This window comes from Macrobrachium nipponense, chromosome 37, assembly GCF_015104395.2.
Source record: "Macrobrachium nipponense isolate FS-2020 chromosome 37, ASM1510439v2, whole genome shotgun sequence".
NCBI classification, from domain to species: domain Eukaryota; kingdom Metazoa; phylum Arthropoda; class Malacostraca; order Decapoda; family Palaemonidae; genus Macrobrachium; species Macrobrachium nipponense.
The window spans coordinates 14,471,625-14,484,127 of NC_061097.1; the positions used below are offsets into that span (position 1 = coordinate 14,471,625).

The following is a 12,503-nucleotide window of genomic DNA, read 5'->3' on the forward strand; positions in this document are numbered from 1 at the left end:
GAGAGAGAGAGAGAGAAAAAAAAAAATTGGCGTAATCTTTCTGTGTTCCCACAATTTGATTATTATGCCTGACTTTCTAACTCTCAAAACAGTAAATACCGTCACTTACAGAAATAAATAATTAAATAGATATACACACACTCATACACACACACACACACACACACACACACACACACACAACATATATATATATACATATGTTATATATATACACACACACACACACACACACACACATATATATATATATATATATATATATATATATATATATATATGATTTGAGAGAGAGAGAGAGAGAGAGAGAGAGTGCTGCTTCATATTTTAAACATAATACTTGGCTGATACTTGAACCTTTCTAATCTTTATTTGGTTCAGTACCGGCGAAGAGAAAGAGAGAGAATTCTGAGAATGGCTTTCTAACTTTCAAGCTACTCAGTACAGTCTCATTACGTACATAAATACGCACACATATACGCACACACACATATTTATATATACATTTACAAGTGTGTGTTTGTGTGTTCGGTATCGTATTATCGCATTATGACGCAGAAGAATTTAAAGTAAATGAGAAACTCTCCCACATTAAGCTTCCTTTTGATAATCGAGCGACACTCGAATAATTTCGCTTCGTGTACAAAGCAGGAATACAACAACAGAACAGCGATGATGCCGCCACATCGGGTGTCAAATCATAACAGCTGACAGCAGCTTTCCTGAGAAATTTCACCTGGCAATCTCATCGAGACAATCGCCAATTTCAGACCCCGACGGAACCGCTGAAATCTAAAAGTGAATAATAGCTTTGCTTCTGCGGTCGTCACTCCGAAATAGAGTTGACCTTTTCCCCTGCCGTTTGTTTCACCCATTCGGGGTTACTGACTCATTACTTTAAGGCAAAACACCATTGTCAGTGACTGACGCATGACTCACACTGGTGTTGTTATTATTGCTTGTCATGATTAAGAATGGATACAGAGAGAATTAAAGGAAAGGTGCTCTTTTTTTTTTTTGGATACCTTCTGGTGCCCTTGGACCCTTGCATTAAGTAGGTGTGGCCGAACCCCGGTGGACGAAAGTGTATATATATATATGAAAACGACTCACTCTCATCATATACGCATTTGTGAAGTGACCGTGTCACCTCTTAGTGGACCTACTTATATACACAGACAATGGTAAGGCTTTCTATATTTTTTCATTTGTAGGTAGATATAGAATTTATACATATATATATATAAATCTATATAATATATCTATATATCATATATATATTATAATTATACATATATAGATCGTATATCTATATCTATGTCAATTTGACATATGCATGTATATATATATATATATATATATATATATATATAGTATATATATATATATATATATATATATATATATATGTGTGTGTGTGTGTGTGTGTGTGTGTGTGTGTGTGTGTGTGTGTGTGTGTGTGTAAGTTCCTTATAGTTCACAAAGACAGTTATTAGCATAAATTATTATTACCTAAGCATTCATTATTCGATTATCTGTGTTTCCTTTTTACTAAGAATCTCTCTTTCCCTACAAGAATACTTTAAACTGCAGCGAGGCGTGAAAATTTGTCTAATAACTTAGAAATTCACAGAGCAGCTTAGCTGAATATGTTTCATTTTCGTCAGTGAATGTTTACTACTGAATTAAGGCACGCTTTCTGATTTGCCGATGGTCCATAGGCGAGTGTCCCCAGTGAAGTAAAACATTTCATGAACGCACTTTGGAAACTTTTCCCACACATCACAGGTCACACTGAAGTTGACAACTTATTGTTAGTGCTGATCAGTGCTTTAGACGATTATCCAACACTTGCTAAAGATTTGGTCTCCACTTACAGTCGCTGATTAATTTTGTTTTCAACCTGTTTGTGATACGTATGCGCTCAGCTTCGATGCACGTCTGTCTATCTGTCTATCTGTCTCTTTTGAAGCAAGAGAAGGGATCTAAAAATAGGTTAGTAGCATCTATAATATTTAAGGGTGCATGCCCCTTTCCTGTTGATTTTTTTTTATATATTTCTTACTCTTCTGCGTAGCTTCCTTCATATCAGAGAATTTACTCATGGCAATTCGCTAGTTTGTACTTTCAAGCAGAAGGGATTACGTAACCAGAGATTGCCTGATGTTACTCTATGGGTCTTTTTGTCTAAACTGATATAGTCTACAGGAATTTAGGCCTCCCGATCTTAGCATACTCTACACGATTTCAATCCTTTTAAAAGAAGTTGTTCTTAAGCAGGACCAGTTCTTAAGGTCTTGAATCCTGTAGACGTCTCCGAAACGTGTAACCAACGTAAGAGGGTTTGTCGACTTATCAATTATTACAAATCTTCAGTTATATTCGGTATCTATCATCCGTTCCTCTCCTTCCAGAAAGCGGTAATGATCCTTAACATAAACAATGGCCACACTAAAATCTAATAAGATAGAGGGCACATTTAGTTTTCGAGAATATTAAGAGAAGGATGTTACAGTTTCTACTCCTCTTTAACAGTACATAAAGAGTTTTTGGATTAGTTTGGATTTTAACATTTTCTTCAACTATTAGTTCCTCGTTGGACTAGTGGGTTACGTGCTAGCCTACCGATTAGGTAGACCGAGTTCGATTCCCCGCTCTGCCAACGTGGAATCAGAGGAATTTATTTCTGGTGATTAGAAATTAATTTCTCGATATAATGTGGTTCGAATCCAGCAATAAGCTGTAGGTATCCAATTGGTTCCTAGTTACGTAGAAATATCTAATTCTTCGGGGCAGTCCTAGGAGCGTTGTTAATCAGTTCACTAGTCTAGTTAAACTAAGATATATTTAACTTTTTTCCTTCAACTATCACTGCTTCAAAAGAGAGAGAGAGAGAGAGAGTGGAGAGGAGAGGATCAGAGATGCAGATGGAGAAGCGAGAGAGAGAGAGAGAGAGAGAGAGAGTTTATTCATAACAGTTCAAACAAAGCTCTCCATTAACCACCCTTTTAATGCAAGAACAGCGTCATAGGCACCTTCAAATACGTCTGTTCCGGGGTTGATGAAAACTAGAAAAAAAAAAAAAAGAGTTTGATTGATCGAGTACAGGAATGGTCAATCAAAGAAGTAAGTCATGTTAGGTCAAGGTTTGCAACGGAGGTTGTCTTTAGCATTGTGTTTATTTTGTTATGATTTTAGTTTTCTGTAAAAGAAAACTATTAAGGTGGCTATTTGTCTGTCCTTCCGCACTTTTCTATCCGCTCTTAGATCTTAAGAATAGCTAAGGCAAGAGGGCTGCAAATTGATATGTTGATCATCCACCCTCCAATCATCAAACATACCAAACTGCAGCCCTCTAGCCTTAGTAGTTTTTATTTTATTTAAGGTTAAATTTATCCTTGATTGTGCGTCTGGCACTATTATAGTTGCCAACAACACAGGACCGTGGCTGAAAGTTTAATGGACAGCGGCTAAGAGTTTCAGTGGCCGTGGCTGAGAGCTTCATATAGAATTATACGCTGCACAGAAAACTCGATTGCGCCGAAGATGCTTCGGCGCATTTTTTACTTGTTTGATGAAATTCCGAATATGGGGAATATATTTCTTACATAAAACCCACCAGTTCACTATTTTATTGCAGTTTCAGTTTAATTCTATTTTACACTAAATGAATTTTTCATATCGTATTTAGAAATTTCTTCCCGTTTGTGATAACTTTTGTCAGCTATGATTACAGATGTCAAATTCACAGGCATTCATTATGTTATTTCACTGTCTAATTTTTCTAGTTTTTCAGTTTTTTAAGTGATATTCTATTACAGATTTTTCAGTCATATTTGGATTAGCAAATTATTCTTTTCTTTATAATTTCCGTGTTATTGTAATTGTTAACTTTCCAGTATTCATGAATTTCATTTTGACACATATTTGAAGTCATGAAACATTAGTTTTGATATAAGAATGAAGGAACTGTCATTTGCAGCCTTTTGATTTCATAGATTAACCATTATATATTTTGATTATTTTTTTTTACGAATTTTTGAAAAATATAATGAAAATTACTGACGTATTTTGGTTCAGCAGGTGAGTTTGGAACTGTGACAAAATCTAAAAGAATTCTGAATAAAAACCTTGAATTGTTCATTAAAATGCGCACTTGACTCTACTATTGTCACATAAAAATTATTATAAGAAAATTTAGTAAGATTATAAATACCAATTACTTTTTCAAGAATATACCTCTGTATGCATTACTTTTTAGTTTTCTGTAGAAGAATGCTATTGAGATGGCTCTGTCTGTCCGTCCGTACTTTTCTCCCCGCACTTTTTCTGTCCACCCTCAGATCTTAAAAACTACTGAGGCTAGAGGGCTGCAAATTGGTTTGTTGTTCATCCACCCTCCAATCATCAAACATCCAAATTGTTGTCTTGTAGCCTCAGTAGTTTGACTTTATTTAAGGTTAAAGATCGCAATGATCGTGTGTCTATCAACGATATAGGACAGACACAACTGGGCCGTGGGTGAAGTTTTATGGGCAGCGGCTCATACAGCATTATACCGAGACCATCGAAAAACAGATTTATTTTCGATGGCCTTGATTTTACGCTGTGCATAAAATTCGATTACGCCGAAGAAACTTCGACGCATTTTTACTTGTTTTGTGGTTGTGACTGCGTGCATATAAACACTATTATTTACTCATACACGTACTATGTGTGTTTTTTTTCTTTTTTTGCAGAAGTTCATCATAGCCCTGGCAGCCGTTTCGGCTTCCGTGTGTTTGGCTGAAGTCGACTACGGCTACGCCCAGGACAACACTGTGAAGATCAACCACGGCCACTTCAAGTACGACCCTTACGGGAAAGGCGGCGCCTACGTGGACGGAGGTTACTCCACCTCCAACTTCGTCCTGAAGACGCCCTATGGCTACAGCTTCGGAGGATTAGGAAACGCCGGTGTCCACGGATCGCCTGGGCATGGCTATGGATACGGGCACGGTCATGGAGGAGGGTACGGTGTTCTTGGCCATGGTGTCCATGGAGGTGTGGGACATCTTGGCGGTTTAGGGGTTGGTCATGGTCTAGGACTTGGCGTCCAGAAAGGTTTGGGACATCGTCACGGCATTCATCATGGCGGCCTAGGCTTCGGCAAAGGACTTGGCCATGGTCTCCACGGAATAGTACATTAATAATTATACAATGTTCTCGAAGTGTCTTGGTTTTATAAAAAAGTAAAATATTTATGCGAAGTTAGAATTGTTATTATCCAGTTAATTGCAGTGGTATCAGTTACAGGTATGAACTGAGGAAATTAGAAAATGAGATTTTGAGCAATCTGCAAACTTAATATTTTAAACGGATATGTGGCTATCATCATAGGAGATATTTGAATAACCGTATTAATGTTACTCTACATTACGACAAATTCCATATGACCTGAAACAAGGGGTATATACTAAATAATATCTGTCATATATTAATATATAATAGGAGAATAATAAAACCAGTCCTAATCCACATATGCTATGCTCTTACGGTGAGAAGAAATACGTGATGGAAATATTCAAAAGGAAAACATTGAAAGGTAGAGGTAAAGCAAAAATAAAAATATAGATGAAAACGAAAGAAATAAACGAAGGAAAATGAAGAAGGTGGATAGTCTTCTGAAGATTGAACATAGGGGGAAGGGGAGGGATCGCAAGAATGAGAAGATGAAAAAGACAAATATCCTTGGAATTCTCACACTTGGAAAAGGCGCGAGGTTGGTTGTGCTAAGAGTCTTGGATGCAAAAGTAAGTATATTGATATTTTGAGATAGAGTGTTTCATAGGTTTGGAGCAAACTGAAAGAAAACAGAGACCCAGGTTAAGGACCTTGGTATTATTCTGTCTTTTTCTCCTCCAAGTCCCATTTCATGTATGAGAAACTGAGTACTTACGTGACTTTTCATGGGTAACAGTATTCCAGGAATTCTTACTCGGAAGATTCATTATAAGAAGCTTAATAATCTTTACAGGTAGAGTTGCATACAATATGATTCACCTTTGTTATTTGATACCTATAATGCAAAACATGGACACCATTAATTCTTTAGTTTTCATTTGGGAACAGTATCTTGGCTAATGATGAATTTATGGATATGGATGATGAAGGTGATGGTGTCACACACTAAATAGTGAGGCCACTATCACTAAGTGATCCTTGCTTCTTCATCTTTTTTATGAAATATCATTCTTTGGAACGAAAATTTTTGCTTAATCTAAGAGAGAGAGAGAGAGAGAGAGAGAGAGAGTTGAGAGAGAGAGAGAGAGAGAGAGAGAGAGAGAGAGAGAGAGAGAGAATTTGTTTTCCCATACGAAAATAAACCTAATTCCATAAAAAAATAAATGGTTCATTTCTCTCGAAGATTGAGGTTAAGAAAGTCTATGTCTTTTGCTGATTTACTGACAGAACTCTGGGAATAAGTAGGTTTCACACATGTTTTTCTAAAGTGTTTGTTTTCAGTGTCATATGTTGCACAGTGACATAATATTCCGATTGTTACAAAAATGTTAGTTAATTGAATTGTTTCTGCTGATGTGGAAATCGTCTTGTGCTTGGTAAACACATTAAATTGACTGGGGAAAGTAATTACTTCATCGACCTTGCAACATCCTGGCTTTTAATACCCGTTTTAATTCGTTATTATGCTACTCTCTCCTAAAAAATCTTTGACGAAGCCCGTTTTTCTTGCCTGACCCATTAATGTCCGCGAGAATTCACGATTACCTGGCATTCTCTTTAAGAACCATTGACGCAGTCGCAGTTTCATGAGATTTGTTGGAAAGTCTCCATAAGTCACGAACACCGATGGCCACTTGTATTTACAAGAGTGTACCAAGGTCCTTTAAAAGATATCGACTATTGATAATTGTTTTCTCCCCTAAACCATTGTAAAGTGATGACAGTGAATTCGAAGCACTTAAGGGATACTATAGTAATGATGGAAGGTTTATTATCATAATACCATTAGAATTATGATTTCCAGATCAGATGTAATTATCGCATGATAATGATCATGGGCTAGTTTCATCGTTTTCAGCTGCCAGATGTGCCATTTTACTTTTCTGTGGAATTAAACTATTGAGATGGCTTTGTTTGACCGTCGGCACTTTTTCTGTCCGCTCTCACATCTTGAAAATTAGAGGGCTGCAAATTGGTATGTTGATCATCCACCCTCCAATCATCAAACATACGAAATTGCAGCCCTCTATCCTCAGCAGATTTTGTTTTATTTAAGGTTAAAGTTACCCATGATCGTGCGTCTGGGACAGCAACAACACAGGCATCCACGGCCGGCTAAGAGTTTCATGGGCCGTGGCTGTGTTTCACACAGCATTTGACGCTGTACAGAAATCTCGACTGCGTCGAAGAAGCTTCGGCGCATTTTTTACTTGCTTATATTGGCACTTCTATATAGGCGCATTTGGAACCATTGAAGGCAAGAACAAGGGGAAGTCTATCTATTCATTGACCTTTCATCAAGATCAAGAACTGCCTAATGTTACAAATTCGGTTACAGAGACTCTCCATACCATTTGGGTTTCATCATGATACATAATTGATCCTTTTAACATTATGTCTGATTAAGATTTTTGCAAATATTATGAAACTGGTCATTTTCTAAAAGTTCATTTCATTTTCACATTTATTATTATTACTAATTTTATTATTCTTTTATTATTATTATTATTATTATTATTATTATTATTATTATTATTATTATTATTATTAAAATACTCATGGCAACATTAGTCATAAAATGGAGAAACAAATCCACATAATATCTATGTACATCATTATATGTAAAGATACAACTGTACAGTTTTATCTTTAAATATTATGTACTTATACATACCTGTGAATTTGTTTCTCTATTATTATTATTGTTATTATTATTACTTTCCATAATATAAAAAAACAATAAAATAAATGATAAATCCATCATGATTTATTGCCAAAATTCGGTATGTTTGGTACAAGATTTTATAAAAGAATACATTTATTTTTGCTGTTTTCGTCAAATTCGATTTCGTCATCGTCTTCACCGATATCATTGTAAAGCATAGTAATCAATCCATCGAAAGCATGAGATTCTGACGTCGAAGTATCGCTCACTGGCCTTGGGCCAGAGTGAAGCTTGAGGAAGTTACTCAAGCGGAGGGGGTATATACGTATATATGTCAACCTCGAACGGACGCGTGACCATTCCGCTCTCGGCCTACTACATGAGAACAATTATAACTCTCGTCATGGTAAGTTTTCTTTTCATTCGATGGATTCCGCTCTTAGGTCTCATTTCTGGCTTGTGGAAGAACCGAATTTGTTTGTGTGCTTTATGTTCCTGAAATTTACGGATATTTTCCGTTTGCATTTGGTTTATTTTCATAATAATTACAGATTTAGACTTATTTTTAGAAGAATTTAGCATTTTATATCAAAGTGACACCCTGATTTTCTGGGAAAATTGTCTCGGTTAATGTTAGTTTATTTTTTTTTAAAGAGGATTCACCAACTGATATTCAGGGCGCATTAGGTTTATTTCTATATATTTTATTATTAATATTATTTGAATTTGTAATATGTACTGTTTTTTGGAGGATTTGCTTAAAGGTGGCCTGTTTTTCGCCATAAGATTCATGTTAATTTTAAGGCTGCATTCTGTTCATTCCCAGAATATGGAATATTTGACATTATACTTTCTTATCTGGAACTTTATGGATATCATTCTGAGGTCAAAACTCAGGCTTTGAGAAGAATGGCGTGGCTGTGTAAGCTAGACCCGTATATTTCTTGAAGATTTTTAGGGAACTGAATTGAACGTTGCTCTGTTTATTGCCTGAATAATTAATTAAGAGCTGTCTGATATTACACTGTCCTTGTTATCAGAAGATTCATTTGACAGACTTTTTTAAGGACTTGTTCTGTTTGCATCAAATGGTTTTCACCTATTCTAAACTGGTTATTAAGAGTCTCCTTTTTTGGTTATGAAGATATTTTTTATTCTTCTCTTCCTGTACAAGAGCAGAATCGCTGTTGGCTATGATTGCTTTGTTATAGCGTATTTGTGTATAATAAAGCACATGTCTGCTCCTGAGTATATATAAGTGCTTTGTTTGATTTATTCGAATTTCTCCGAACCCTTCACATTTCTTAAAATATACATCGCTTTCTTAATATTTATTCACAGTCACCAACACATGGCGTTGTTTTCTAAGACTTGTAACATTGTTTTGAAAGATCATTTACTATGTAGGTATATTTTAGATCACTAACATAGGTATGTTTTTCTTGAGATTTAGGATTAATTATATATAACTTTCCTTTTCAACTATAGTCTGCTCTTCTTCTTTTTTTATTTTAAAGATTCATTCGAGTGTTCCATTGATACTTAGCTATTCCATTTCTAACATTATGAATACCTTATAAGAATCTGTTTCCTCAAATTTGGACCGCGAAAGATTTATTCGCCCCTTCGTAATATGAAATTTTGCTTCTTTAGGCTCCAGATCTGTCTCCTAAGTTTTATTCAAAGAATATATCTCAGCTTCCTAAAATATTCATATATTTCTGCATATTTATGCGAATTCATCGAATAATTTTGACGCATACCTGGTGCCTGAAATTATCTGCATTTCCATTATAATGTGTTTTGATATGTCAAAGTATATTAGATTTTTCTTTTCAGTCAGAAAGTCACGTTTGATTTTGTTTTCACTTCATTCGTCTATTTATAAGCATTTTAAAGCGAGAAATTCCCAGACAAATGACATGAAAGAAATTTAGTTTTAAATCATTTTCAAGTTTCGTCCATTTTCTTTTCCACTTGACCTGTGGATAAAGACCATCTAAATAATATTTCTTATTTCATACAGGAAATTCTAACTGAATCTGTTTAATATGATTTAAGGTTATATTTGAAAAAAAAAAAAAAAAATATTCGGGAATCTTTATATGCTCTAAATTTTCTTAATCATGTCAAGTATATCACGATTTAAGACTTATTATGATGATTTGACATCCACTTATCTAATGGATTTCGCTCAGCAGAGATTACCATTCCAAGTTCGCGGTTTTGAATACATTTGAATTAGATTAGATTTGCATCACCTGAGCGAAAAGAATGTCTTAAGCAATTTCCTGTCCGTGTGAATCCGAACACTTTCATTCCCTCTCAAATTGAATATCACGGAGACTTGCTTAACGCCTTGTGATGTTTGAGGTGTTATGATTTCGGTATCTATTGCAAATTCACATGCAATAATAATGACTTTGCGAAATCCGAACGGAGGAAAACAATTTTTCGATATGATCAGAAAAGCTACGTCCCCATCTGTGAGAGTCCTTCCTTTCTGCTTCCAGAAACTGACGTTGGCATTTCTTGCGTTGGTCGCCGCGCTCTGCGTAGCAGAGCCTGGCGGTGGCTATGGACACGACAACGCCATTTACATCAACCATGCCCACTACAAGAGCCACGGCTATGGCCACGGCGGGTACGGTGGCCACAAAAGCTTTGGCGGAAGTGGCCATTCATTCTCCAATTTCAACTTGAAGAGTCACGGAGGCTATAGCTTTGGTGGCCCTGGAAACTCTGGTCTTCATGGTGTCCATGGGCATGGTGGGTACGGCCACTAGATGCCCATGTCAAGTTTGCCATAATTCTTATGGCCACGGCTCTAGAGGTCTCGAACGTCGAGGGTTTCGCTAAGGGCACGGCCGTTGTGGACAAGGACATCAGGAGATCAACATTAGACTTGGAGTGCTCTCTGCAGCTGTGGTCATGACTGTGTTGCGATATTTTCGAATAAACTTGAAAATCTAATGAATGTTTATTGTCCTCTTCGATTATTTTGTTGATCCTGTTAAGGAGATAGCAAGAGAACTAAAGTTGGAAATTATAATTGCTCTCCTGATCCGTTTTATATTTCTGTAAAAATTGAAGGTCCCAGGCAGATAGGAGAACTAGGCAAGTCTTGACCTCCACAGCGTCTGCAGTAACTCCCAGATATGAACTGTAGTTACAATAAGTTTTTCCTTTGCCAGGGAAAATACAGTTGGTTTCATAAGACCTAACTAAACGTAACCTATGCTATGCATTAGGCTTAGATGTTTCAAGAGGCGATTTTAGATTAATATCTTACGATTTATAGCAATTTGAAAAATAAAATCTTCTTTTGCCATATTAGAGAAGGAAATTCCCTGAAATAAACCCTCCAACATAAACTTAACCCAACTGAAGGTTTAAGAGTTGAATATAAAATTTAGGCCAAAGGCTAAGCACTGGGACCTATGAAGTCATTCAGCGCTGAAATGGAAATTGACAGCGAAAAGTTTGTAAGGTGTAACAGGAGGAAAACCTGGCTGGTGCGCTATGAATAAGTGTTAAGAGAGGTTGGAAAGTAAGATGAAGAAAGTAAATATGAAAGGAGGTACAGTAAAAGGAACGAAAGTGGTTGCAGCTAGGTGCCGAAGGCACGCTGGAAAGAACCTTAAGTATTGCCTACAGTGCACCGCATAAGGTTCACTGACGGCACTACCCCCCTACGGGAAACTGACGGTTTGGACTTACATCAACCATCAGCGTTATAGCACCGGGTGAATAAAAGACTTTTCATGAGTATGTTAAGGCCCGAAAAACAAAATCCTATTGGTTTTTTTTTTGAAGGAAATTATTATCATTATTATATCACTTCAGTAGATGAAACCTATTCACAAAGAACAAGCAAGCACAACAAAGGGGCCATTGAATCGAAATTCAAGCTTCCAAAGAATGTTGGTTTCAACCTCCCAATGCAGACACCACACTGCTGCAGCAACTGATCATGATACAGAGCCAGTTATGTTTCATCGCCCTGGTTGAGACAGGAACCTGCGACAGCTGAGTGGCATGGCACAACACTAACCACTCTACCAACGACTAGGGAAGACGACCGCCAAAAACCTACTCCCTTGACTTTACTCAAGCGCGATTCTACCGTCAATGTTCTCAGTCAACACAGTTGAAACAGGATGACACATATACTCAAATAACACCTTACTGCATTAAGAAAGGTTGGTTCTGTTATAAGAAATAGAAAATATAAATTCCTAGTTTTATTATTATTATTATTATTATTATTATTATTATTATTGAATCAAGAGTACTCTACGGAGTAGTAACAGAAAGTCTCTCCTCAACATTTTAAACTCTATGAATAAATATTTTAAACTCTATGAATAAATACTTTAAACTCTGTGAATAAATATTTTTAACATTACTGTGGCTTTTAATTATTATTATTATTATTATTATTATTATTATTATTATTATTATTATTATTATTATTATTATTAGTTATTAGGGAAAAACTCTCTATCACGAGAGTATATATAATGTTCTAAAGGGTCCACAATAATACAAAGTGTAAAAAGTCCGTGTATAATTTTGAAGACTTTACAGAAAGCTTTCGAACCCTTCCCTGGGT

General features: G+C 36.0%; 2 protein-coding genes across 2 annotated transcripts; both read left to right on the forward strand.

Annotated features, from left to right (window-relative positions):
- The first annotated feature begins 1,117 nt into the window (after positions 1-1,117).
- LOC135208901 (uncharacterized) lies at positions 1,118-5,249 on the forward strand. Its single transcript, XM_064241469.1, has 2 exons — positions 1,118-1,184; positions 4,740-5,249. The coding sequence occupies exons 1-2, from the start codon at positions 1,182-1,184 to the stop codon at positions 5,187-5,189; spliced, it is 453 nt and encodes a 150-aa protein (XP_064097539.1). The 5' UTR covers positions 1,118-1,181; the 3' UTR covers positions 5,190-5,249.
- Positions 5,250-8,219: 2,970 nt separating this feature from the next.
- Positions 8,220-10,861, forward strand: LOC135209290 (uncharacterized). Its single transcript, XM_064241998.1, has 2 exons — positions 8,220-8,294; positions 10,402-10,861. Exons 1-2 carry the CDS (start codon positions 8,220-8,222, stop codon positions 10,672-10,674), a joined length of 348 nt encoding a protein of 115 aa, XP_064098068.1. The 3' UTR covers positions 10,675-10,861.
- Positions 10,862-12,503: the final 1,642 nt, after the last annotated feature.

Coding starts and splice junctions, on each gene's coding strand:
- LOC135209290 (XM_064241998.1), top strand. CDS start 8,220: ATGTCAACCTCGAACGGACGCGTGACCATTCCGCTCTCGGCCTACTAC. Junction 8,295..10,401: donor CAATTATAACTCTCGTCATG/GTAAGTTTTCTT, acceptor TTCTGCTTCCAG/AAACTGACGTTGGCATTTCT.